Source organism: Heteronotia binoei, chromosome 5 (genome assembly GCF_032191835.1).
Source record: "Heteronotia binoei isolate CCM8104 ecotype False Entrance Well chromosome 5, APGP_CSIRO_Hbin_v1, whole genome shotgun sequence".
In the NCBI taxonomy this organism is placed as follows: Eukaryota; Metazoa; Chordata; class Lepidosauria; order Squamata; family Gekkonidae; genus Heteronotia; species Heteronotia binoei.
The window spans coordinates 42099928-42122611 of record NC_083227.1 but is presented as its reverse complement, the minus strand read 5'-3'; the positions used below and the strand labels follow the sequence as shown (position 1 = coordinate 42122611).

Here is a 22684-nt window from a genome sequence, read left to right as displayed (position 1 = left end):
GCAGAGCTACATGTAGCTGATAGGCAGTGGTTCTATTGCTTCGGACCAACACGGGTGCCTACAGGGATTTCAATGGACTAAGAAGTACACAGCTCTGTTTAGGACTGTATTGTAACTTGGGAGGAATGTGGTATTATTTCTCAATAAACATGCCTCCTCAAATGGGTCTGTCTGTACAAATGGGTGAGCATGCATACAACACTGGCATTCAAACACGCATGTGATGCACAGGCATTCCACCTGTGCTGGAAGATGGGAGTTAGATATCAGCTTTCACCTGTTTTCTGGGTCTCACATGAATAAATGCTCTACCTGAATTGTATCACCAGCCCTCTGTTAACCATCACTCCCATAAAATGGTATACTTTCCAAAATGCAGTTATTTGCTCCTCCCCCACGCTTCAAGTCACAGCCGAGTTATGGGTTTTCAAGGCAAGAGCTGATTTGGCATCACAATCCTGGACTTCTTTGGTGGTCTCCCATCCAAATACTCTTAAACAATACATTTTAAACTCTTGCTTAGATACAATGGGGTCAGATTATTAGCAAAACAAAAGTGCGCTGGTACTCTCCTCCTAGGGAGTTAAATTAGATGATCCAATCCAACTTTTCAACTCTGCAACAACTGAGCAACCGCAAATTCAAGTCGGCCTACAATCCCTCTTTCTTTTCCTTAAAACCCGCCCCTCATTTCCCGTTCCAGCCATTAAGGCTTGAGTCTACCGCAGCTCCGCCTTTTCAGCGGTGGCTTCAACCTCTTCCTGTTTCCGTGTCTGTTACTAGCCCGGGTTGGAATCTCGGCGGCGCGAACAGGAGCACAGGAGACTGGGAAGTTCAAGGCGTCGTTTCGGCTGCGCCGCCTCTCAGCTCATCTGTGGGGTTTGCTTGCTCAGGGATCGGGGCCATCTAGGAGCCAGGAAGACTTCCCTTCTGCTCAGGGTTTCGCCTGGCCGCGGAAGAAGCTGCCATGTCTCCAGGACCCTTTTTGCTCTGAGCGCTTTGTGCTTGTCTACAACCACCATGGCTGGAGCCGGGATCCTGGCTGGGGAGCTCAGAGTGGGTTGATACCGATGGAGTTTGGGAAGTAGGGAAAGAGGACGATGGGGATCAAGTGATCTGAGCACAAATCTTAGCCCCGTGTGCAGGGGGAGGGCGTGCCGTTTGGGCTCTGAAGCGTCACAGCTTGTTTAGAGAAATGCATTCGTCGATCTGGAAGACCTACTGTTCCCAAATCCCTAACACTTTTCGGACTCGCTTCTGAGCTCACTTTCTCTTCTGCCCTTCTCCGGTCCCAGCCATGTGGGGGGAACTGCATGCATATTGGTCGATGAGCACCCTGCTGCTGCAAAAAACTTTATAAAGTTGTAAAGTGTTAATCTCACACTGGATTTGGGAAAAGAACTGAGCAGAACATACCTGGCACCCTTCTTGAAACCATGTACAGGGAAACATAATTTGAGTCCAGCCGCATCTCAAAAGGCCAACAAAATTGTCCGTGGTATAGATGTTTATGAGACAGAGCTCACTTTGCCAAACTATTTTGGGAATTGGGGACTAGGTCTCCCAGATCAAAAGGTGTATTGGTAACCAAAGCTTGCTTCATCAGATACGAGGAAGCATAACTTTGCAAGAGTATCTGTGGTTCCCCGAACAACAGCTTGGTATGGTAACAAATATGGTTCCCTCCATCAGAAAGTAGAGTGGATCCTCTGTTAGGGGGTGGTCAGCCCAATCCTGTTGCCCCTCGATTCTTCTCCTATTTCTTTCCCATCTTTTGTCATGGAATTCTGAGGGTTCACAGGTGCTCTTCCTTCCAGGTAATGATCTGATCCCGCTTTGCTCCTCTTCAGCAAGGTTGCTGGCTTGTGGGCCCTCCAACCATACTCTTCCTTGGAAGAGGTAGTGGTGGTTGCAGAGCCAAATTTCAGTCAGGACTGAAAGCGTCATCTGCCAATGGGTTTTCCCCCATTCCTTCTAGGTGCTTTGTTCTTCTCAAGGGGATCTACCTTGTAGTTTGACAATCTAGATTCTAACCCTGGATGTGTGGGAAGTGGCTATGGTCAGTGGTGAGGAAAGGCTTTCTTCACATGCTCAGAGGCATCTCTCTGGGTACTGTAATTGAGGGCCTTCTCCTGTAGGAAGCAGCTTGGGTAGTAAGGGGACTGTTTGAACCTCTGTGTTGGGGGGACTGGGCTCTGAACTGGCGATGGTGAAGAATTCTGAAAGCAGGGAACTTGAGGGGTGCATGTGAAAATCATGACAGCACTGGTGGTGTGATGGAGTTCCTCCCACATATGTCTACTATGCAGTTATTTAGCAGGCAGTTTGCAAGGATCTTGGTAATCTACAACAACCCTGGAAGGTAGATCAGTATCATTTCCATACTTCAGGATGTGCTGACTGATAAAAGTGGCTGCTTAAGGACATCTACTGAATTTAACCCTGTGACTATCTGGTTCACCGCTCAGTCTCTTCACGCTCAGTGATAGTGGTTCAGTTCACTTTGTATTATTTAATGGGGGTAGCTATTGCCCTGGTCTCCGATATGTAATTGTTAGTATAGCTTTGGATCCTACGGAGTCATGTATTAACCGTCTGGGACACACATACCTTTGAGACCGCCTCTCCCGATATACCCCAAGAAGAACATTATGCTTGGTAGATCACTATCTACTGGTGGTCCCTGGCCAGAGGGATGTCCAGTTGTCCTTGACTAGAGCCAGGGCTTTCTCTGCCCTGACTCCAACCTGGCAGAACTCTGCTGAATAATATCTGGGCCCTTCAGGATGTGAAGCATTTGCTCAGGGCCTGTAAGGCAAAGATGTTCCGCCAGGGTTTTGGTTGAGGACAGAGAGGGTTGCATCCTCTGGCACTCTTATCTTCCACCCCTTTGCCCCCTCCCATGTGTGGCCCTTTCTGGATTTTATCGCCATTTTAGTAGCACTGCTTTTATGGTTTTATATTGTGTTAGATTTGTATTGTATTAATTTTTGTTGTACACTGTCCTGAGCCCCACTTGGCAGGGGAGGGCAGTCTAATATAGATATTAAAAGCCAATAAAATCACATGCTCGCTCTGTGAGTGGTTAGGAGCCAATGGAGGGGGGAATCTACTTTCAGTGATTGTAAATGATGGTCTAAAAGGGATTTGGAGAGAAGAGAGACTTAAAGTTAGAGGTTTAAAGTTTGGCTCTTGGTTTGTGTGGATTCATTTACACAGTGATCATGTGGACACTGAGCATTTCTCATAATGTTATCTGAAGCAGAAATACACTGTTCTGAGCCCACCAACTTCAAGGGATTTTGTGATGTGTAACTCTGCTTTGGATTGTGCTGTTTGCCTTCAGCTTGAAGAATACTTGTGTGGGTGGGATCCTTACAGAAAACTGAGGTTGTTTCCTGGGGTGAGGTGGAATTTAGCTTGTGGGGCATGATTTGAATTAGGTATGCAACAGGCTGGGAGGTGGGAGTGTCTGTCTTGCCAGCCCTCAAGGGTTTTGTTCCTTCAGTGCTACAAGGACTGCAGTGGTTTGGAGATGACCTTGGTAGGCTTTCTAAGGCCTCGTAGCTGCTTGGCCTGAATAGCAGCCCAGTTTAAAACAGATGCTGCACTTTAGGCACTAACAATGACCAGGCCTATGCATCAGCTAATGAAAAAAAACTGCCCATGTTCTGAAGGGGGCTGGGAACCTGTGAGAGCTATTCTGAAACATCAGCCTTGGTTTCCTGTTGGAAGAGATCATCTTCTGAGTGTCATTCAAGGTATTAGATTTAAGGCAAAGCTCTTAGAGGTCTAGGACCCTGCATCTCTCAGAGGATGCCTTTCTAGTAATAGCTGTCTTATTAAGATGTTGGGCTGAGATTCTGCTTTAGTTTGTGCTATATCTGGTAAGTGCTGGGGGCATCAAACGGGATCTTTTCAGGCATGGCCCCACTTTAATGGAGTTCCTTTCCCAGACAGGAGTTGAACACAGCAAGTTTTTAGAAAGCAGTGGAAGGTTTTATTTATTTATTTATTTGATTTATATCCCACCCTCCCGGCCGAGGCAGGCAAAGGGCGGCTCACAGATTTGAGGTCACACAGTTACATTGTGTGACCAAATAAAATAAAACAACAATAAAAACATAAAACATAAAAACAATTTCTAAAACATATACTGGTATCAAGGTTTCAGACAGCGATCTGAATGGTGGTTAGCCATTCTAAGAGCTCCTAGGATCACAATAACACAAAGAGGTAGATCATCGGTGATGTTTCTATGGGCCAATCCCGCTGCTGCAGATATCATTATAGAAATGCCTGGCAGAAAAGTGCCATTTTGCATGCCCTGTGGAACTGTGAAAGCTCTCGCAGGGCCTTGATCTCTTCCGGCAGCTCATTCCACCAGCTAGGGGCAGCAACGGAAAAGGCCCTGGCTCTTGTTGATTTGAGCCTCGCTTCTCTGATGCTGGGGATTGTCAACAGGTTTTGAGACCCGGACCGAAGTACTTGCTGGGGCATATGCAGGGAAAGGCGGTCCCTCAGGTATGCAGGACCCTGACTGACCATATAGGATTTCAAAGGTAATAACCAGCACCTTGAAACAAATCCGGTGCATTATTGGTAGCCAGTGCAGCGCTTTCAGCACAGACTGAATGTGCTCCTGTAGAGGAACTCCCATTAACAACCTGACGGCAGCATTCTGCACTAGCTGGAGTCGCAGGATTTGAGACAAGGGAAGCCCCATGTAGAGGGCATTACAGTAATCCAGTCTCGAGGTGACCGTAGCATGGATCACTGTTGCCAAGTCGTTGCTTCCGAGAAAGGGGACCAACTGCCTTGCCATCCGCAGATGGTAAAAAGCTGACGGCAGTGGGAGCTACTTGGGCCTCCATTGTTAAAGAGGAATCCAAGAGCATCTCCAAGCTTTTAACCTTGGGCACCAGCATGAGCTGTGCTCCATCGAAGGTCGGTAGGCGGACCTCCAGTTCCAAACCGCGATGGCTCAGATACAGGACTTCTGTCTTTGTCGGATTTAATTTCAGTCCACTCAGCCTGAGCCACCCCACCACAGCTTGCAGTGCTGTGGACAGATCTTCCGGGGTGGAGTAGGACTGGCCACCCATCAACAGATAGAGCTGGGTATCATCAGCGTACTGGTGACAACCCAGCCCATACCTCTGGGCAATCTGGCCGAGGGGGCACATGTAGATGTTGAATAACATCTACCTGCTCCCTGCGGCACACCACAGATAAGTGGGTGTCATCGGGACAGTTCATCTCCTAGCGCCACCCTCTGTCTCCAACCCTGGAGAAAGGAGGAAAGCCACTTCAAGGCCAGCCCCTGAATCCCAGCATCGGCGAGGCGACAGGTCAGTAGCTGATGGTCAACTGCCGACAGGTCTAGCAACATCAGCACTGCTGAGCCACCTCTATCCACATGCCTCTGGAGGCCATCTGTGAGGGCAACCAGAACCGTCTCCGTCCCATGACCCGGACAAAAACCGGATTGATGTGGGTTGAGACTTTGGAGATCTACTCCCACAGCTGCTGTTGTGGGGAATAGTTCTTCATGGTTGTTCCTGGAGTCCTGCTGAACTGGAAGAGCAGGCTAGAGTGTCCCCTTCCACTGTATCTGCCTCCATGCTGCCTGACTGATTGCAAGGACACGACAACACAGAAGTGGTCATGGCTCCAGAGAAGGCCCTGTTTCTGATGGCTACTTTTCAGTCTTTGGCATCTTCTGAACTTCCGTTGCCTTCTGAATCCAGTGAGAGCTGCCGCTAGACAGACTGCGCAGCATGGAGTAAGATAGTCTGATTCAGTGTAAGGCAGTTTCATATGTTCAGTGGCAGGAGTGGCTGTTTCTCAGTGAAAGCCCAGCTGGTGAAGTGCAAAGTTGACCTTTTTTGTAGAGCTGGAACTGGAATTTATAAATGCGTGAAACTGCCTTATAGTGAATCAGACTATTGGTCCGTCACAGTACTGTCTACTTTCCCCAGGGTTCCAGGCAGATGTTTTTCACGTAACCTCCTGCCTTCTCCTTTTAGCTGGAGATGTTGGGGACTGGACCTGGGACCTTCTGCATGGCAAGCAGATGCTCAGTCCCTGAGCCATAACTCCTTTTCAACTACGTGGGTGCGAGTGTCCATCACTTTTTCTGCTCTCTTCCTCAGGTAGAGCTACAAGAGCGTCTGGCCTGTCTAAGGAGACAGAGAGAAGAAGCAACAGCTGATGAGAAGAAGATCAAGGAGCTGCTGGTTAGAGCTTGTCCTTTGCTTGCCTTTCTTTTTCATCCTTCCATTGTTAAGAGAAGCAGTATTTTTTTTTGACAGTAAGACTTGTTCAACAGTGGAAACAGCTACCTGGGGAGGTGGTGAGCTCCCCCTCATTGGCCATCCTTAAGTAATGGCTGGACAAAGACATGTCAGGGATGTTCTCGGCCAGGGGTGGCCAAACTGTGGCTCGGGAGCCACGTAGCTCTTTCACACATCCTATATGGCTCTTGAAGCCTCCATTGCCCCACTGGTTGACTTGGAGAAGTTATTTCTCTCTTTAAATCGCTGTTCCAAGCCAAGCCAGCTGGCAGCTTGGAGAATGCATTTAAAGTTAAAATTGCTTTCTTTCCACCTCTCCCTCCTCCACCTATTTCCTCCCTCCTTCCTTCCTTCTCCCCTCCCTCCCTCAAGCATCTGATGCTCATGTCTTGTGGCTCTCAGACATCTGACGTTTATTCTATGTGGCTGTTACGTTAAGCAAGTTTGGCCACCCCTGCTCTAGGGTGATCCTGCATTGAGCAGGGCATTGGGCTAGATAGCCTGTATGGCCCCTTCCAGCTCTGTGATTCTATGATTCTTTTCTTATGGAGCTGGAGGATCAAAGAAAGGCTGGAAAGGTTTGTTTTAAAAAAGTATATATTGTATAACATGTTGACATGCCTCTGGCCCATTCTGACTTAACCCTGTTCACATATTGCAGTGAATGCACATACAGCCTGCATGTATGCCTGTTTTAAGAAAGAGCTCCGTGAGCGTTCACTTTATCAATGAAACCAGGGAGCAGTACCTGGATACATGTGGGGTTTCAATCACATGTTCAGCTGTACACGTATCGAATGTTGCATGAGAATTACTCAGTGCACGTGTGATGAAAAATCAGGTCTACATTGCAGATGAATTGTACCTGCATCCACTGGAACTTGCAAATGGGAATTGCCACAAACCAAGCAAATGCCTTCTGGCACAATCAAGCTCCTGGCACAATCAGGGCTCGGACTGAACATTTGTACAGCCCATCTGCCCCTTCATGATTTAATTAGTTAGCAAAATTAAAATGCATACACTCCACCTTTCACCAGAACGAGCTTGATGTGGCTCACAACACAGAGACCCTAGAACAGGGGTGGCCAAACTGTGGCTTGGAAGCCACATATGGATCTTTCACATATGTGGCTCTCAAAGCCCCTACCACCCCATCAGCCAGCTAGGAGAAGGCTGGTGGTTTGGAGAATGAATGTAAAGTTAAAGTTGCTTTCTTTTCACCTCTCTCTCCCCATCTATTTTGCTTCCTACCTACCTACATCTGACCTTCATGTCTTGCAGCTCTCGAACATCTGATGTTTATTCTGTGTGGTTCTATGTGGTTCTTACGTTAAGCAAATTTGGCAACCCCTGCCTTAGAATATTCATGGAACAATGCCAAAAATAAAAATTAGTCACTAATAAAACCAAAACAAATAACAGCCCTTCCCTGCAAAATGCATCCAGTGATCCTGCTCAGGAAGAACTTCCTTTGTTTGCAGAAGCGAATAGATGCTGAGAAGCAGAAAATCATCCAGGAGTGGAAGGAGCTCCGGGAGTATCTGGAGGAGCAGGAGCGGGTCTTGCTGGGCTGGCTGGCAGAGCTAGACAGGAGCCTCATGCAGAAAAAGGAAGGCAGCATCTCCCGGCTCTCCAGAGAGATTGTCCTGCTTGATGATCTGCTCAGCAGAAGGGGAGGGGACAAAGAACAGCTGTCGCCAAACAGCAATATGCAGGTGAGACTGCTTTGTCACTTAACCTACCTCACAGGCTGTTGTGAGGATAGAGAGAAAGAGAGGAGAATGATATCAGCTGCTTTCAGTGAGTACAGAAGCTAAGACTGATTCCTCACTAATTCCACACAGAAGCTCCTCCCCTGGGCTTCTGCTTGAGCCAGCTCAAGCAATTGATTCCCTACCAGTTTTTGCACGTGTGCCTTTTGATCCACAGCTACTTCCCATTCCCCTCACAATGGCCAGTTCTCCAAAAACCCAGATTGGGTTGCTGGGAGGGGAATGGGAGGTAGTTGCAGCTCAAAAGACACCTGCACAGCAACTAGTGGGGAATTGATCACTTGAGTCGGCTCAAGCATAAGCCTTGGAGTGGATGAACTGCCAGTGAGGAATCAGTCTGCCTTTGCCTGTTCTCTGTGTGTGGAAGTGCTCTGCGGCACTCATGCAGATGGCCAGTGAAACCACAGTTGGTTGGTCTGAGCTCAGAAGTTCTTGGGCTTCCTACCTAGCCATTGGCACCATGCTGAGACTTCCTGGTTTGGAGCAATCTGCAGTTTGGCACGAGCAGATCTTCAAAGCAGTGGGAAGTAAATTGAAGTGGAGGAAGAAATTGGCCTGATCAAGTTTCGGAGTGTTTATACAACCTGAGAGGAGGAGATGTGTGTGGATTTCCAAACCCTCCCATCCCATAATTCCATGTGGGCTCCCATCTAATGCTTTGAACGTTAAGGTTAGTTACTTGATCATATCTGAAGTTTATGAGTTCCAGATAGAATTTCCATTGTTTAGAATTCCTTAAGAGCCAGATCCTAGAGGCCTGTGTCACTAATCATAACTTCTTTATCTTCTCCATTAGGACTTCAGAAGCACTGAGAGCAGGTGAGTAATTTAGCCCTTTTTAGATTGTGCTTTTCTATTGGGATGGACCCACAATGAAAATGTGTTCTTCTAGGGTTTGGAAATGTGCTTCATGTTGACTTCTTTCTCTTCCTGTCTCCAGTAAGGAGGAGGACATGTCCCTGAAATCGGAGCTCAGTTTTGAGGAGCTGGAACAGAGGCTTGATAATTTCTCTCAGAGAAAGGATAACCTGCAAGAACTAATGCTTGAATTTAAAGGTGAGCTGGAGCACTGATCCCCAACATTGCATGTGTGGGTAACATGATTCTCCTTCATGAATTTCTTGGTGCTTCTTCCCCAAAGCATCTTTTCCCAAGGTAAATGGCCAGTCCTTCACCTCTTTGCAGGTGCTTCAGAATTCCCCAGGGGCAGTACTTTTGGGTCTGCACAGAGCACCAGTTCAGAAACAGCTCTCTCCATCATAGGGAGATGCTTGGTTCATTGGCAGCCATTTTGTGGCTGGCCCTGCCTCCTATATCAGCCATTTTGTGATAGTACCTGTGATCCTTTTTTAAAATTCCAGAACTGCCTGCAGACTTAAGCTGTGGGACCCCTGTACTAGAATCTTCCCCCAGCCTGGTCAGTTTTTGCTATGCTGGTGATCCAGTTTGTAACTTTTTAAAGATCTACTTTGCACACACTAGCTTACTTCCTTTATGGGACACATTCATGGAGGATAGGCCTAGCACTGGCTTTTGGTAGAGCCAGTTTGGTGTAGTGGTTAAGAGCAGTGGATGGATTCTAATCTGGAGAACCTGGTTTGATTCCTCCTCAGCACGAAGCAGGCTGCGTGACCTTGGTTTGGTTTGGAATGTTTCTGAATGATAATAACCTGCTAAAGCTACCTAATAAACCTTTTGCTGAGCTGAACTCTTAAATGGGGGAACTTCCCAGCTTTATGCTAAGAGCCAGTGAGGAATAGTGGCTAGGTTATTGACATTGACTTTTGAAATCCCCACTCAGTCATAGTTCACTGTGTCACCCTGGGACCTAGTCACTTATTTTCCAGCCTTCCCTACCCCTCAGAGTTCAAGTAAGGATAACCTTGGAAGAGGAAATGGGCATACCGGTCCTGAACCCATTGGAGGAAGGGAGGAATTTTTAAAAAGGAGTAGCTCAGTTTATTGCAGTCGTCTTGCTTGTGGACTTCATCAAGGCAGCTGGTAAGCCACTGGGAACAGAATGCTGAACCCGTTAGGCCTTTGGCCTGATCCAACAGGGCTCTTCTTATGTTCTTATTCCTTTCCTGCTCCATCTAGCTGACCTTGTGCAGTCCCAGTGGTCCTCTCTGTAAACCAGGACAGATAACGGTCTACCTCACAGGAGGCTTTAAAATATTGTTGCCCCTCCAGACCCGACTGGGATCTGAGTGTCAATATGAACCTCCCTTAACTTTCCTTCTCTTTTCCCCTCAGAGACTTTACGGCTAGAGCTGGAGGTTGATGCAGGTAGGTTTCTGTGTGTCACGGGGAGCATGACTGCAATGGACTAAAACAGACATAGCTCTGCTTGGGAGTGCACCAGGAGGCCTTAGCAATATAAAGAGATGTCTTGCATGCAGCGGGACAGCTGTGGGGGTTAGGGAGGGCTGGATTGATGTTTTGTCTGCCCCAATGTGCTGCCGAAGAACGAAGCGTTTCTTCCTGACCCAAATTGTTATTTCTTGATTGATATCATGGGTGTGATGCTCAACAAAGGAAACAAAATCAAAAACTGCCACCTACTAATCTAGTGACACATTGGTTAGTGTGATTTCTGGGATACTGTTTCTTTAAATGGGTAAATGGAAACACCTGGTATGAACTGTAAATATCTGATGCTGCTTGAATGTAATTGCTGCAGAGACCATATATAAGTGCCAGTTGAGTGAGTCAGAGAAGGAGATAGTGGTTGGAAGGCAGAAGATCTTTGGGAAGAAGTGAAGAAAACTACCCACAGAGGCCTTCCAAGAGCTGGGTGAGTGAGAGGATGAGGGCAAGGAAGCTTCGCCATCAAAGAAAGGCAGGAGAAAGAGCACAGATAGCTTAGGAGGAAGCTAGAAAACTCTTTAGGCTGCATCTATCTGAAGGGATGGAAAGAATGCCTCAGCAGGACCAGAGGGAAGACTACAAAGCAGTCTGAGGCAGTCCTCCTCCAGTAGCAACAGGAAGCTGCCAGGCCAATCAAGACATTCTCCATCAGTAACCTATGAAGTACAGACTGGGATGGAAATCTAGCCTTTTAAGACTGAGAGCAGCTATTTGAGCTTCATCTTGGCAACAGTCCTCTGTCGAGGGACAGAGTGGCATATATGTTTGGCTTCAGGTTGTTTTCTGTTTAAGACTTGTATCTTTATTTCCAGGGGACCTGACAATAACCTGGCGAGGCTTGCAAACCTTTCGGGTCGTATCAGGTTGTCACAGGGCTCATAGCAGTGGCCTTTGATGCAAGAGGGACAGCAGAGGAGGGATGACGGTGGAAGGAATGTGCAAGTCATCAGAAGCGTGTGTAATGACAGAATCCTCCTGATGTCCTCTCTTGCTTTCTGTCTTGGCAGGCTTCAGAATAGTAGCCCTTTCTCACTCCAGAGATCCCTCTCCTCAGGAAGAACAGCCAGCAGATGGTTTGGAAAAAGGAGCTTTGCCTGTAGGAGAGACATTTCAGGTATAACAATGCGGTGTTAATATTCATGAGAAAAGACCAAAAAGTTACACTGGTCTCTGAAGCCTCCTACCTCATGGCCACTGGGAACTCTAAAAAAGGCGCTCTCTGGTTTGGGGAGTGGCCGGTCATATCCATACTCCTGTTGGCCTGAGGTCAAAAGTTGCTTGAAAAATTTAAAAAGGAAAGCTAAGATTCACAGGATGCCACATTGCCCTGGAACTGGGATCTCAACTTTTTCCAGATGTTGATTTTTTTTTTTTGCTCCAGATTCCAAGCTTCATGTTGATTACGTAAGCACATGGCACAAACATAGTCCCACTTCTTTATGACCAGGCTAGATCTGATTTTTGCCTAATTTTGGGACACTTGGTTTTTATAGGCTCCAGTGGTCTCCTGTCAGGTAGTCGAATATATTGGTATAGAACCTTGGGGTTCTAAGGAACCAGTGAAGTCACAGATAAGCAGAGGCCTAGGGGACCGAAGAGAAGGTGAGTTAATTATTTATACATTCCCATCACTCTGGGTGCTGGCATTTCTCTTCAGATATACTTGAAGTTTGATTGGAACTGCATTTACTGTAGATTTGGTTGTTAGAGTAGTGTTTTATGGTAACGCTTTATTTGGGTTTGATCAAATATGTGCTTAACCACCTCAGAGCTCTTTAAGCCATGTGGTGGTGGCAGTTACAAATGTCCAGAACTGAATATAGGACTTCTTTTCTGTCAATAGATCTTAAGAGTATCTCCATCATGTATGCAAATATTCCACTTGGGGCTGCTGACATCTCTAGCATTTATCATTCCCATTCTAAATCTGGCCTGTGAGGTCTATGTTCACAAAGCTTTACTGGGTGATGTTAGGCCACTCATGCTGTTTCAGCCTGACTTATTTCAGAGGATAAAATGGAGGAGGGGAGAATAACAGCTATTGCTTAGAAGAAGAATGTATTTAGAAAGTGTGACGTACTGGTTGCATAAAGTTTTCTTTTCTTTCTTTAATCCAAGTTGGCGAGGATATGGCGCATGAAGCTGCAATACAGCTGCCAAAGCAGGAAAACCTTAAACAAGGGGAGATGCATGTGACTGCACTGGCCAAACACTGTGGGGTAATTTTACAGAATTCCGAGGAGGAATTTTTGAAGGCTGAGTATGAACCAAGAAACAATTCTGTGGAAATCCAGGGCAGTAAAAACCACCAAGAATCTCAAATATGGTCTAATATGGGTACAGAAAAGAAACCCCACAAATGCCCTGTCTGTGGGAAAGGCTTCCGCCGGTTTTCAACCCTGATTACCCACCGGCGCATTCATACTGGAGAGAGGCCTTATGAATGCCACCAATGTGGGAAAAGCTTCAACCAGACGTCCAACCTTTTTCGACATTTGAAAATCCACACAGGCGAGAAACCCCATGCCTGCCCTGAGTGTGGGAAACGGTTCAGTTTTGCCTCAGATGTTGCCAAGCACCAGAAAAGCCACATAGCAGGAAAATCTCTGACATGTTCTGTGTGTGAGAGAGGTTTTAGGGACCGCTTAACCCTGGTCAAACACCAGCGGACTCATGGAAGTACAAAAGCATACAAGTGCCCTGACTGTGGCAAAGGTTTTAGGTTTAATTGCTTCCTCATGGCCCATCGGAGGAGGCACACAGGGGAGAAACCATACAAATGTGCTGAGTGTGGGAAAAACTTCAGTTCTCGCTCAGCCCTTCTTACTCATCGCCGAGTCCACTCAGAGGAGAAACCTTATAAATGTTCTGAGTGTGGCAAGAGCTTCAGTCAGAATTCAACTCTGAAGACTCACCGGAGAATTCATACAAATGAGAAACCTTATGAGTGCCCAGACTGTGGAAAATGCTTTGGCCAGCGTTCCACTCTTATTAAACATGAGATAATCCACACAGGTGAGAAACCCTACCTGTGCACTGAATGTGGCAAGAGTTTCAATCGGAGCTCAGCCCTTCTAGCACATAAAAGAATCCATACAGGAGAGAAGCCTTTTGAATGCCCAGACTGTGGGAAAAGTTTCACTCAGAATGGACATCTTAATAGACACCGGAGAGTCCACACCAAAGACAAAGGAAGCCAATAAAGGAGTCTCTTCCTAGGTCGGAAATGGAAACCCATGCTTATTAATGGAACTATAGCTGAAGATGCTTGGTTAGGTGGCCAGTTCACTGGCTGTTCAACCTCTCATGGAGCCATTTGGAACAAAGAAAGTGGTGTCATTGGGTCCAGAGGAGGTTCTGTTTTGGAAGTATAGGATGATAAAAAAGTTGTGCATTTGCAGTGGGAGACAGGGAGCAAAGACCCTTTCCCCCATTGCAAACACCCCCCCCCACACCAAATTAATGTTATCTGTGATGGGAATGCTTACCTGGCTATCTGCCTCTCCAGTAATGTTCATGTCAACATCTTTCTCCTAAATTTCCTTCCTGGTTTTTATCAATATATTTAATTCTCACCATGGCTAAATCTGTGGACACTTAAAGCTGAGGACTGGAGATGTGAACAGAAGAGGGAGTTCAAAAATCCCCAGGTTTGCAAAATGCCCCTCCCCCCCGAAATCTTAAAAAAACAATAGCACTGAAGGACTAACTCTCCCCCCCCCCAACAGAAAATAAGCCTGCTATGTTTGGACAACCAGAGGAATATTGCCAGCCTTTCAGCCTTGGTTTCTTTTAGTAAAAGGGGGTGGGAGGGGTAAAGGCCCTTTTCACGGCTGTTTGAGCCTTTAGCAACCACTAGGTGACTTGCTACCATGTGTCTTGTATGACTCACCCAGGCCTGGCTGCTCGCTCTTTTTCAACAGCAGCCACCCCACAATCTAGCCAGTGTCATATAGTGGCTAGTATTTCAGACTAGAATCTGGAAGACCCAGACTCAAATCCTCACTCTGCTATGGAAGCTTGCTGGGTAACAGTGGGCCAGTCACACATGCTCAGCTGAATCTGCCTCCAAGGGTTGTTGTGCAGATTCAATGGAAGAGAGGAGAATGATGTCACATACTTTTAAGCCCCCATTGTGGAGGAAAATGGGGGAGAAATGAAGTAACTGAATAGTATACGTAGCTGAATATGGGGGGAAGTAAAATGCTGATTGGTTGGTGGATGGGAAGGAGGCAAGGAAGCAGAGAAGGGTGAGAATATGGGAGTTGCCAGGAGGCTGGAGGAAAGAATACTGTGGAGAAGGTGATATAGGGGGAAATGAGGTGCCCCTTGCAAGTCTCCTGCCCCTACCTTGTGCAGCTGGGTCAGTTCCCAGGTAGAGTCTGTCTGGGGGAGGGAAGGAGGGAAAGATGAAGATAGGGTGGGAGACAGGTAGATTGGCTAGTGGGTGGGAAGGAGAGAAAGAAGCAGGAAAAGGAGAGAGGCTATTGGGGCTTTCAGGGACAGGAAGGAGGAAATAGTCCCCTGCAAGTCACGTAAGTTACATAATACTCATAACACATAATTGAGAGCCAGTTCATTGTAGTGATAAAGTACGCGGACTTGTACCTGGGAGAACCAGGTTTGATTCCCCATTCCTCCACTTGTAGCTGCTGGAATGGCCTTGGGTCAGCCATAGCTCTGGCAGAGGTTGTCCTTGAAAGGGCAGCTGCTGTAAGAGCTCTCTCAGCCCCACTCCCTCACAGGGTGTCTCTTGTGGGGGAGGAAGATAAAGGAGATTGTGAGCCGCTCTGAGACTCTTCGGAGTGGAGAGTGAGATATAAATCCAATATCTCATCCAAATCTCCATGTATTCAAGCTGGCTCATGGTAGTTTGGCAGAGGTACATGTGTGCTTATTTTCTGTCTCTGTGTGCTTGGTGTTTCTTATGAGGCACCTCACAAATACTTAGCATGTTTGTGCAGATTGTGCAAGGAAAAAGCTGTCTTCCGACTGCTGTTTGTTCATGTTCTAAACTGGCAATGTGGTAAAAGTGAACGATCTCATGCTTTCTACACATGCCTTTTGTATGTGTTTGTATGATGATTTGTGGACTTAGGTCTGTGGCAGTCCAGATTTATTTAACTGAAGTGAACTTCACAACTCAGGAACAACACTGAAGTAGAGTCTGCATGAAGACTCGCATGAACCTTTGTTCACTTGTATTAAATCCCATGTGGGAGAAAAATCTCTCTCGGTATGGTTTAAAGTCCTTTATGGCCTGGAAGGTCTTGCTTGGTGGTTTACCTGTTCTAGCTTCCTAATTCTCCTTGTTTGTGTAGAATGCATCTGCTCAGTCAAAAGAACTGAAGAACTACACTGACATCTAGTGGCAGAATAAGAACATTAGAACACATTATTAAAAAAACTCCAAGGCAATGATGGGAAGATTGGCATAAACTGATGTCTGCCAATGTGGCATTTTTTTGCAATCTGTGGAGCTTCCACTGTAGAACTGGAAGCTCTGTTTTCATTCCAACATGATAAAGACTTGTGCCTTTGGCTGTGTGTTGCCTCTTCTCTGTGTATGACTTCAACAATGCATACAAGCATACAATAAAATGAAGTGTTTTAACAGATGCAGACAGGAAGAACAAGCTAAATTTATAAGGTCGTCATTGTTCAGTTTTATTTCCAGGGGGAAACACTGAGGCAAATAAAGATGCATCAGAATTTTTGATAGATCTATAAATGTATCCTTAATTATAGAGTGTTAAGAGCAGCCCTCTGGCCCTGTTGTCACGCTCCATCCATCTCTCGAGTGTGGAGATTGCTCTTCATCTGAAGAGTTCCCCACAGAAAACACAACTGTGCTTGTGATGACCCCTGTTCTTATCACAAGTATAGCTATGTTCTGCTTATAGCACTGCTTCTAAAGCCCAAGAGGGCATTTTCCCCCTGTAGAGTAAAAAGAACCACAATCTCCTCACAATCCATTATTAGCGGTTGAAAACAAGCCTCTCTGGCATGTAAAATGGCAGGCTGTGTGTTACTGTCCATGTGTGTGTGTGTGTGATTATATTAGGGGTAAAACTAACTTATAATTTCTTACTGCTACTGTCTCAGTGTAGTGGGGAGGTGGAAATGAAGCAGAAAATGAGAAGGACCACTTTGGCCGCTTTCTGGTGCTTTGTATGGGTCTCCATCCCTGTGCATTAGAGACTACAAGATGTATCATTCTTTACCCGAGACTTCATTTTTGGTGCTCTCGGGGAGGCAGTTAAACCATGAGAAACTATTGTAGCAACTCATGCTAATTTCGTTTCAGCAAAGTGTTGTCAAATAGCAAACATAATAGCAGTGAATAAATAATCGAATAAAACTTTGTTGGTCTTGAAGGTACAGCTTGACTCCTACTTTGTTCTACTGCTTCAGACTAACACGGCTGCCCACTTGGATCTATAATAGCAGTGATTTATTGGTTTGCAGAAAACAGGGCCTCTTTCTGATAGGAATGTTTGGAGCACATGGAACACTGCTGCAGAAGCAACTGTACCAGACTATTGCCAATTGACTGGGGAGACTGTAGCCTGCTTTATATCCTGTAATCTGCCTTGAGCCCCAGTGAGAAGGGTGGTCCATAAAAGCAAATGTTTTTACAGAGTGGGGTGATAAACACTGAGAAATTGCAGCTGTAGGTTTTTCTTTAGGAAGAAAAAAGTAGACAAAATAAAGAGAAATTGAGCTAATTTGCATTTTTAAGTAACTGAATTGATCCAAAGCAAAAGCCAAAAACAAAAGCCACATAATACTTATTAGGAAAGCTAATCAAAACAGCACATCACCAGAATGTTGTTTCCAGAATTGCTTCATCAGAGTGGATTTTTTTTAAAGGGGAAGAGATATTGCAAATCTTGATCTTAAAGCCTTTTGTAAGCATTTTGTGTAGACAATAGAGCTGGTTTGCAAAGATGAAATGGTGCTTGGTGGGTCTCAGAGAGTAGCCATGTTGGTCTGCAGTAGTAGTAGTAGTAGATGATATTGGATTTATATGCCACCCTTCACTTCGAATCTCAGAGTGGCTCACAATCTCTCTTACCTTCCTCCCCCACAACAGACACCCTGTGAGGTTGGTGGAGCTTAGAGAGCTCTCCCAGAAGCTGCCCTTTCAAGGACAACTCCTGCAAGAGCTATGGCTGACCCAAGGCCCTTCCAGCAGCTGCAAGTGGAGGAGTGGGGAATCAAACCTGGTTCTCCCAGATAAGAGTCTGCACACTTAACCACTACACCAAACTGGCTCTCTTGATTCAAGAGCTTGATTCAAGTCCAGTAGCACTTTTAGAGATGAACAAGTTTTCTAGGGTATAAACTTTTGCAAGTCAAAGCTCCCTTTGTGAGATTGGGAGATGAAGGAGTTGGATTTATACCCTGCCCTTCATTTGGAGTCTCAGAGCATCTTACAATCTCCCTTCTCCCCACAACAGACACCCTGTGAGGTAGGTGGGGCTGAGACAGCTGTGACTCAGAACTGCTCTTGAGAGAACTAGGACTGACCCAAGATCATTCATCTGGCTGCATGTGGAGGAGAGGGGAATCAAACCTGGTTCTCCAGATTAGAGTCTGCTGCTCTTAACCACTATTCCAAACTGGCAAAGAGTCCAAGGAACCTTGATTCTTGAAAGCTTATATCTGAAAATCTTATTGTTCTCTAAAGTGCTACTGGACTGGAATCTAGTTTTGTCGTTTGACCTTCCAGCAGCAACAAAAAAAGAAGCCTCCTGATGGAAGCATTTTTAAAACTATAGTTGAATAAATGTCTCTCTTAATGCCAAAGTGCACACAAGGGTCCTTTAAAAGGCTGACAGCAGTAAGAAAATGGGTGGTCTTTATACTAACAATAGCAGATAAATTCTGTGGACTCACTAGGGGAGGAGTCAATGGAAGCCAAACTGGCTATGACAGGGGTGGCCAAAATGTTAGAGCCACATAGAATAAATGTCAGATATTTGAAAGCTGCAGGATGTGAACATCAGATGATTTGAGAGCTGCAAGACAGGAGGGAGAGGGACAAATAGATGGGAGAGGGAGATGTGGAAAGAAAGCAACTTTAAATGCATTCTCTAAGCCACTGGCTGGATTGGCTTGGAGAAGGGATTTAAAGAGACAAATTCCTTCTCCAAGCCAGCCGATGGGGGCTTTGAGAGTCACACAATATGTCTGAAAGAGCCACTGTTTGGTTACCCCTGGACTATGATGACTTAGTGTTTCTTTCCAAGTTCTTTCTTCCTCCAGTTGAAGAATGTTTCTCTTATTGGCTAGATATTTCCAAATGTACATGGGTTGCAGGCTGCCTTGTTGGTCCAATGCAAATTTTTTGAGGACAACATCCTGTGAACACTGGTGCTAGGATGAAATCCTGTTAGTCTTTAAAGTGCCACAAGATTCCTGTTCTGTTTTCAGTGTAAATCAGAAGCCTGCTTAACTGCTTTTCATTTTGAAATTGGTTAAAAAAAATGTATTTGTTATCTCTTCCAGGAGGCTCCTGCTGTAATTCCTCCTTTGTTATGCATACAAGGCTGCTCTGGTCATTTCCATGTCAAGCCAGGCATTGATAGGGATTTAAGGGTGTTCCTGAGATTCTATGGCAGTGACAGATAGGCCTTTGGGCAGACAGATCAATGCTGAGAAAAATGCTCCCTGGGGATAGAAGTTTGAAATCCAGTGTCTGGAAAGAAAAGAAAGAATAGTTTTGCTAGATCAGTCCATCTGTTTCCAAGAGCAGACCTTGATTATTTAACACCCCTCCCCCCAATCCTTGGCCATGAAAAAGCCTGTTGAATACATGCAACTGCTGCATCCCTTCAGACTCACTTAGTTTAGCATTCAGGGTAACTCAACTGTGTTGGTCTGAAGAAGCAGAACAAAGTTTGAGTTCAGTGGCACCTTTAAAACCAAGGCCATTTTAATTTGGATATGAGTTTTGGTGTGCGTGCACACTTCTTCATAGAATTGGAAGGGACCTCCAGAGTCATCTAGTCCAACCCCCGGCACAATGCAGGACATTCACAAATACCGCCGCCCCCTCCCAATTCACAGGCTCTGCATTGCTGATTCAGATGCAGTCTGTTTCAATGTATCTAAAGAGGTGTGAATGCACACCGAAGCTTATACCTAGAAGAAAACATTGTGGGTCTTAAAGGTGCCACTGGACTCAAACTTCGTTTTGTGTTCTCTCTCCAAAGTCTTTTCCTGTCCCAATACTAACCAGGGGGTGACCCTGCTTAGCTTCCAAAATCAGGCTAGCCTGGGTGATCCAGGTCAGGACCCTTTGCATCTGGGCCTGACCAAATGAAAACAAGTTTGCATCACTTTCTGGAAATCCTTAGGTTTAGTAACTGCTTTTCTAAGGGAAGATAAGAGGACTGGGAGCCTGACTTTTAAAAAGTCACCTCTTGGTGTGTTGCTTAGTTGCAACTGTTGTATAAATAACAGTAAGAATTCAAATCTCATCTCTGTCAAGGCCTTAGGGTTGCTGGCCCCCTGGGTTTTGGCCACTGTGTGACACAGAGTGTTGGACTAGATGGGGCCACTGGCCTGATCCAACATGGCTTCTCTTCTGTTCTTATGAGGTTCCAATCCTTAGTTTGTTCTGGAAGCATGTTGGGCAACTTGGGCCAGTCACACACTCCCAGCCTAGCCTACCTCACAGGATAGGTGTGAGGATAAAATGGAGGAGAGGAGAACAGTGTAAGCTGCTTTGGGACCCCACCAGCGAAAAAGGCAGGCTATAAATGAAGTGAATTAGTAAATGTAACTGCAATGAATGACAGTGATGCCTACTTAACATCTGGCCCTAAACAATGTTTTGCAAGGATATTTTTAGTGAGGCAAATGGCTTAACTGGGAGACTTTACACATAAACTTTCAGACTCAGAATTGTTTGTGTGTGTTTGTGCTGTCAAATAGCCTCCAATTTTTGGCAATACACTCCGCTCCGAATTGGAAACAATTCCCACTTTATAGCAAGGAGCCCAAAGTTGCCAACGGGCCTGGAGAAAAATGTCCTGTCCTTTTCATGAGGGTAATCATAATTATTGTATGAGATTATGTATAATATAGTCAGGAGTTCCTACGGGAGCCAGAACTTCTAGCTCTTTTAGCATTATGCACCACTAGGTAGCAAGCTAGACTTGTTTTTAAGGGATGAGATGGTTCAGAGGTGGTTTGCCATTGCCTGCCTCTGCATCACGCCCCTGAAGCTTCCTGGAAGTTGCCCTTCCAAACAGTAGCCAGGACTGACCCTGCTGAGCTTCCAAGATCTGACAAGACTGGGCTATCCAGGGCAGGGCTTCACAAAGGTTAATATATGGGAACAGGGATGGGCTGTTAAAACTTTTCATAGCATGAAGATAAATAACATTAGTAGGTAAATAACATCCTATTAAGCTTCTATTAGAGGGAAAAGATTTTTTTTTTCATGAAGTAGTTGGCAAATCCATTGTGCCTCCTAGTTGTGACCTATGGGTCCCTCCCCTCCTACCTCCCTTTCAGGCACAAGAATCATGGAATCATAGAACAGAGTAATAGAACCACAGAGTTGGAAGGGGCCATGTAGACCATCTAGTCCAGCCCCCTGCTCCATGCAGGATCAGCCTAGAGTATCGCAGACAAGCCACTGCTTAAAGACTGCTGGGGCGGGGGGAAGCTCGCCGCCTCCGTAGGCAGCCGATTCCACTACTGAACTGCTCTTACTGTCAAAAAGGTTTTCTTACTATCTACCCAGTACCATCCTGCCCTTAATCTAAGCCCATTATTGTGAGTTCTCTTCTCTGCTGCCAACAGGAACAGCTCCCTGCCCTCCTCTAAGGGACAGCCTTTCAAATACTCAGAGAGCAATCATGTCCCCCCTCAAGCTCCTCTTCTCCAGACTGAACATTCCCAAGTCCCTCAGCCTTTCCTCATAGGGCTTGATCTCCAGGCCTGATCATCCACTTTGCTCTCCTCTGCACCTGCTCCATTCTATCCATATTTTTTTTTGTATTTTATGTGTGTATGTATCTGTGTGTGCATGCACCTGAAAGTCATGTCAACCATGGTGACTGACCCTTACTGGGTCCTGGAGAATATTAAGAACATAAGAACATAAGAGAAGCCATGTTGGATCAGGCCAACGGCCCATCAAGTCCAACACTCTGTGTCACACAGTGGCAAAAAATGTTATATACACACATACACTGTGGCTAATAGCCACTGGTGGACCTGTGCTCCATACACTGTGGCTAATAGCCACTGATGGACCTGTGCTCCATATTTTTATCTAAACCCCTCTTGAAGGTGGCTATACTTGTGGCCGCCACCACCTCCTGTGGCAGTGAATTCCACATGTTAATCACCCTTTGGGTGAAGAAGTACTTCCTTTTATCCGTCTTAACCTGTCTGCTCAGCAATTTCATCGAATGCCCACGAGTTCTTGTATTGTGAGAAAGGGAGAAAAGTACTTCTTTCTCTACTTTCTCCATTCCATGCATTATCTTGTAAACCTCTATCATGTCACCCCGCAGTCGACGTTTCTCCAAGCTAAAGAGTCCCAAGCGTTTCAACCTTTCTTCATAGGGAAAGTGCTCCAGCCCTTTAATCATTCTAGTTGCCCTTCTCTGCACCTTCTCTAAAGCTATAATATCCTTTTTGAGGTGCGGCGACCAGAGGTGGCTGAATAAAGCCTGCCCCTGTCCTTCCAACTTGGTATTTCAAGGTGGTCTCTCATCTAAGTGCTTGCCAGAGTCAACCCAGCTTAGTTTATGAGATCTGGCGAGATTGGGCTTGCCTGGGCTATCCAGGTTAGAGCTCATCCACATCCTTTTTGAAATGAAGCCTCCAGAACTGCATGCAATATGCCAGGCACAGCCTGACCAATGCAGCATAAAGTGGGACTATGATATCTTGCAATTTGGATGCTATAGCTCTGTTGATACACCCCACGATTGCATTAGCCTTTTTTGTTGCTGCATGCAACCCTAGCAAAAAAGAATGTTGGGGGGCTCTTCTGTGTAAATGGATTCCTCTGTGTGCTCTTTTGGGGTGGAGGGAGTTGTTACCTTTCCAGCTCAGTTCTGCCAGATGATTGAAAACAGTGGAAACCTGTGGATGGGTTGTGCAGGCACAAGGGTGACAGCGCACATTGGATGACCTGATCTGAGGCTTGGCCCAAACAGTGCTTGACTCTGTTGCTGCTCAGTGGAACAGGCTTCCTCGGGAGGTGGTGGGCTC

General features: G+C 46.0%; 1 protein-coding gene across 1 annotated transcript; it reads left to right on the top strand.

Annotated features, from left to right (window-relative positions):
- The first annotated feature begins 920 nt into the window (after positions 1 to 920).
- Positions 921 to 14024, top strand: LOC132572377 (zinc finger protein 79-like). The gene is made up of 9 exons (XM_060239313.1): positions 921 to 1056; positions 6156 to 6239; positions 7781 to 8014; positions 8868 to 8890; positions 9012 to 9127; positions 10325 to 10357; positions 11446 to 11552; positions 11932 to 12040; positions 12557 to 14024. The coding sequence occupies exons 1-9, from the start codon at positions 1021 to 1023 to the stop codon at positions 13639 to 13641; spliced, it is 1827 nt and encodes a 608-aa protein (XP_060095296.1). The 5' UTR covers positions 921 to 1020; the 3' UTR covers positions 13642 to 14024.
- The last annotated feature ends 8660 nt before the right edge of the window (positions 14025 to 22684 follow it).

Coding starts and splice junctions, on each gene's coding strand:
- LOC132572377 (XM_060239313.1), top strand. CDS start 1,021: ATGGCTGGAGCCGGGATCCTGGCTGGGGAGCTCAGA. Junction 8,015..8,867: donor CGCCAAACAGCAATATGCAG/GTGAGACTGCTT, acceptor CTTCTCCATTAG/GACTTCAGAAGCACTGAGAG. Junction 11,553..11,931: donor CTGTAGGAGAGACATTTCAG/GTATAACAATGC, acceptor TGGTTTTTATAG/GCTCCAGTGGTCTCCTGTCA.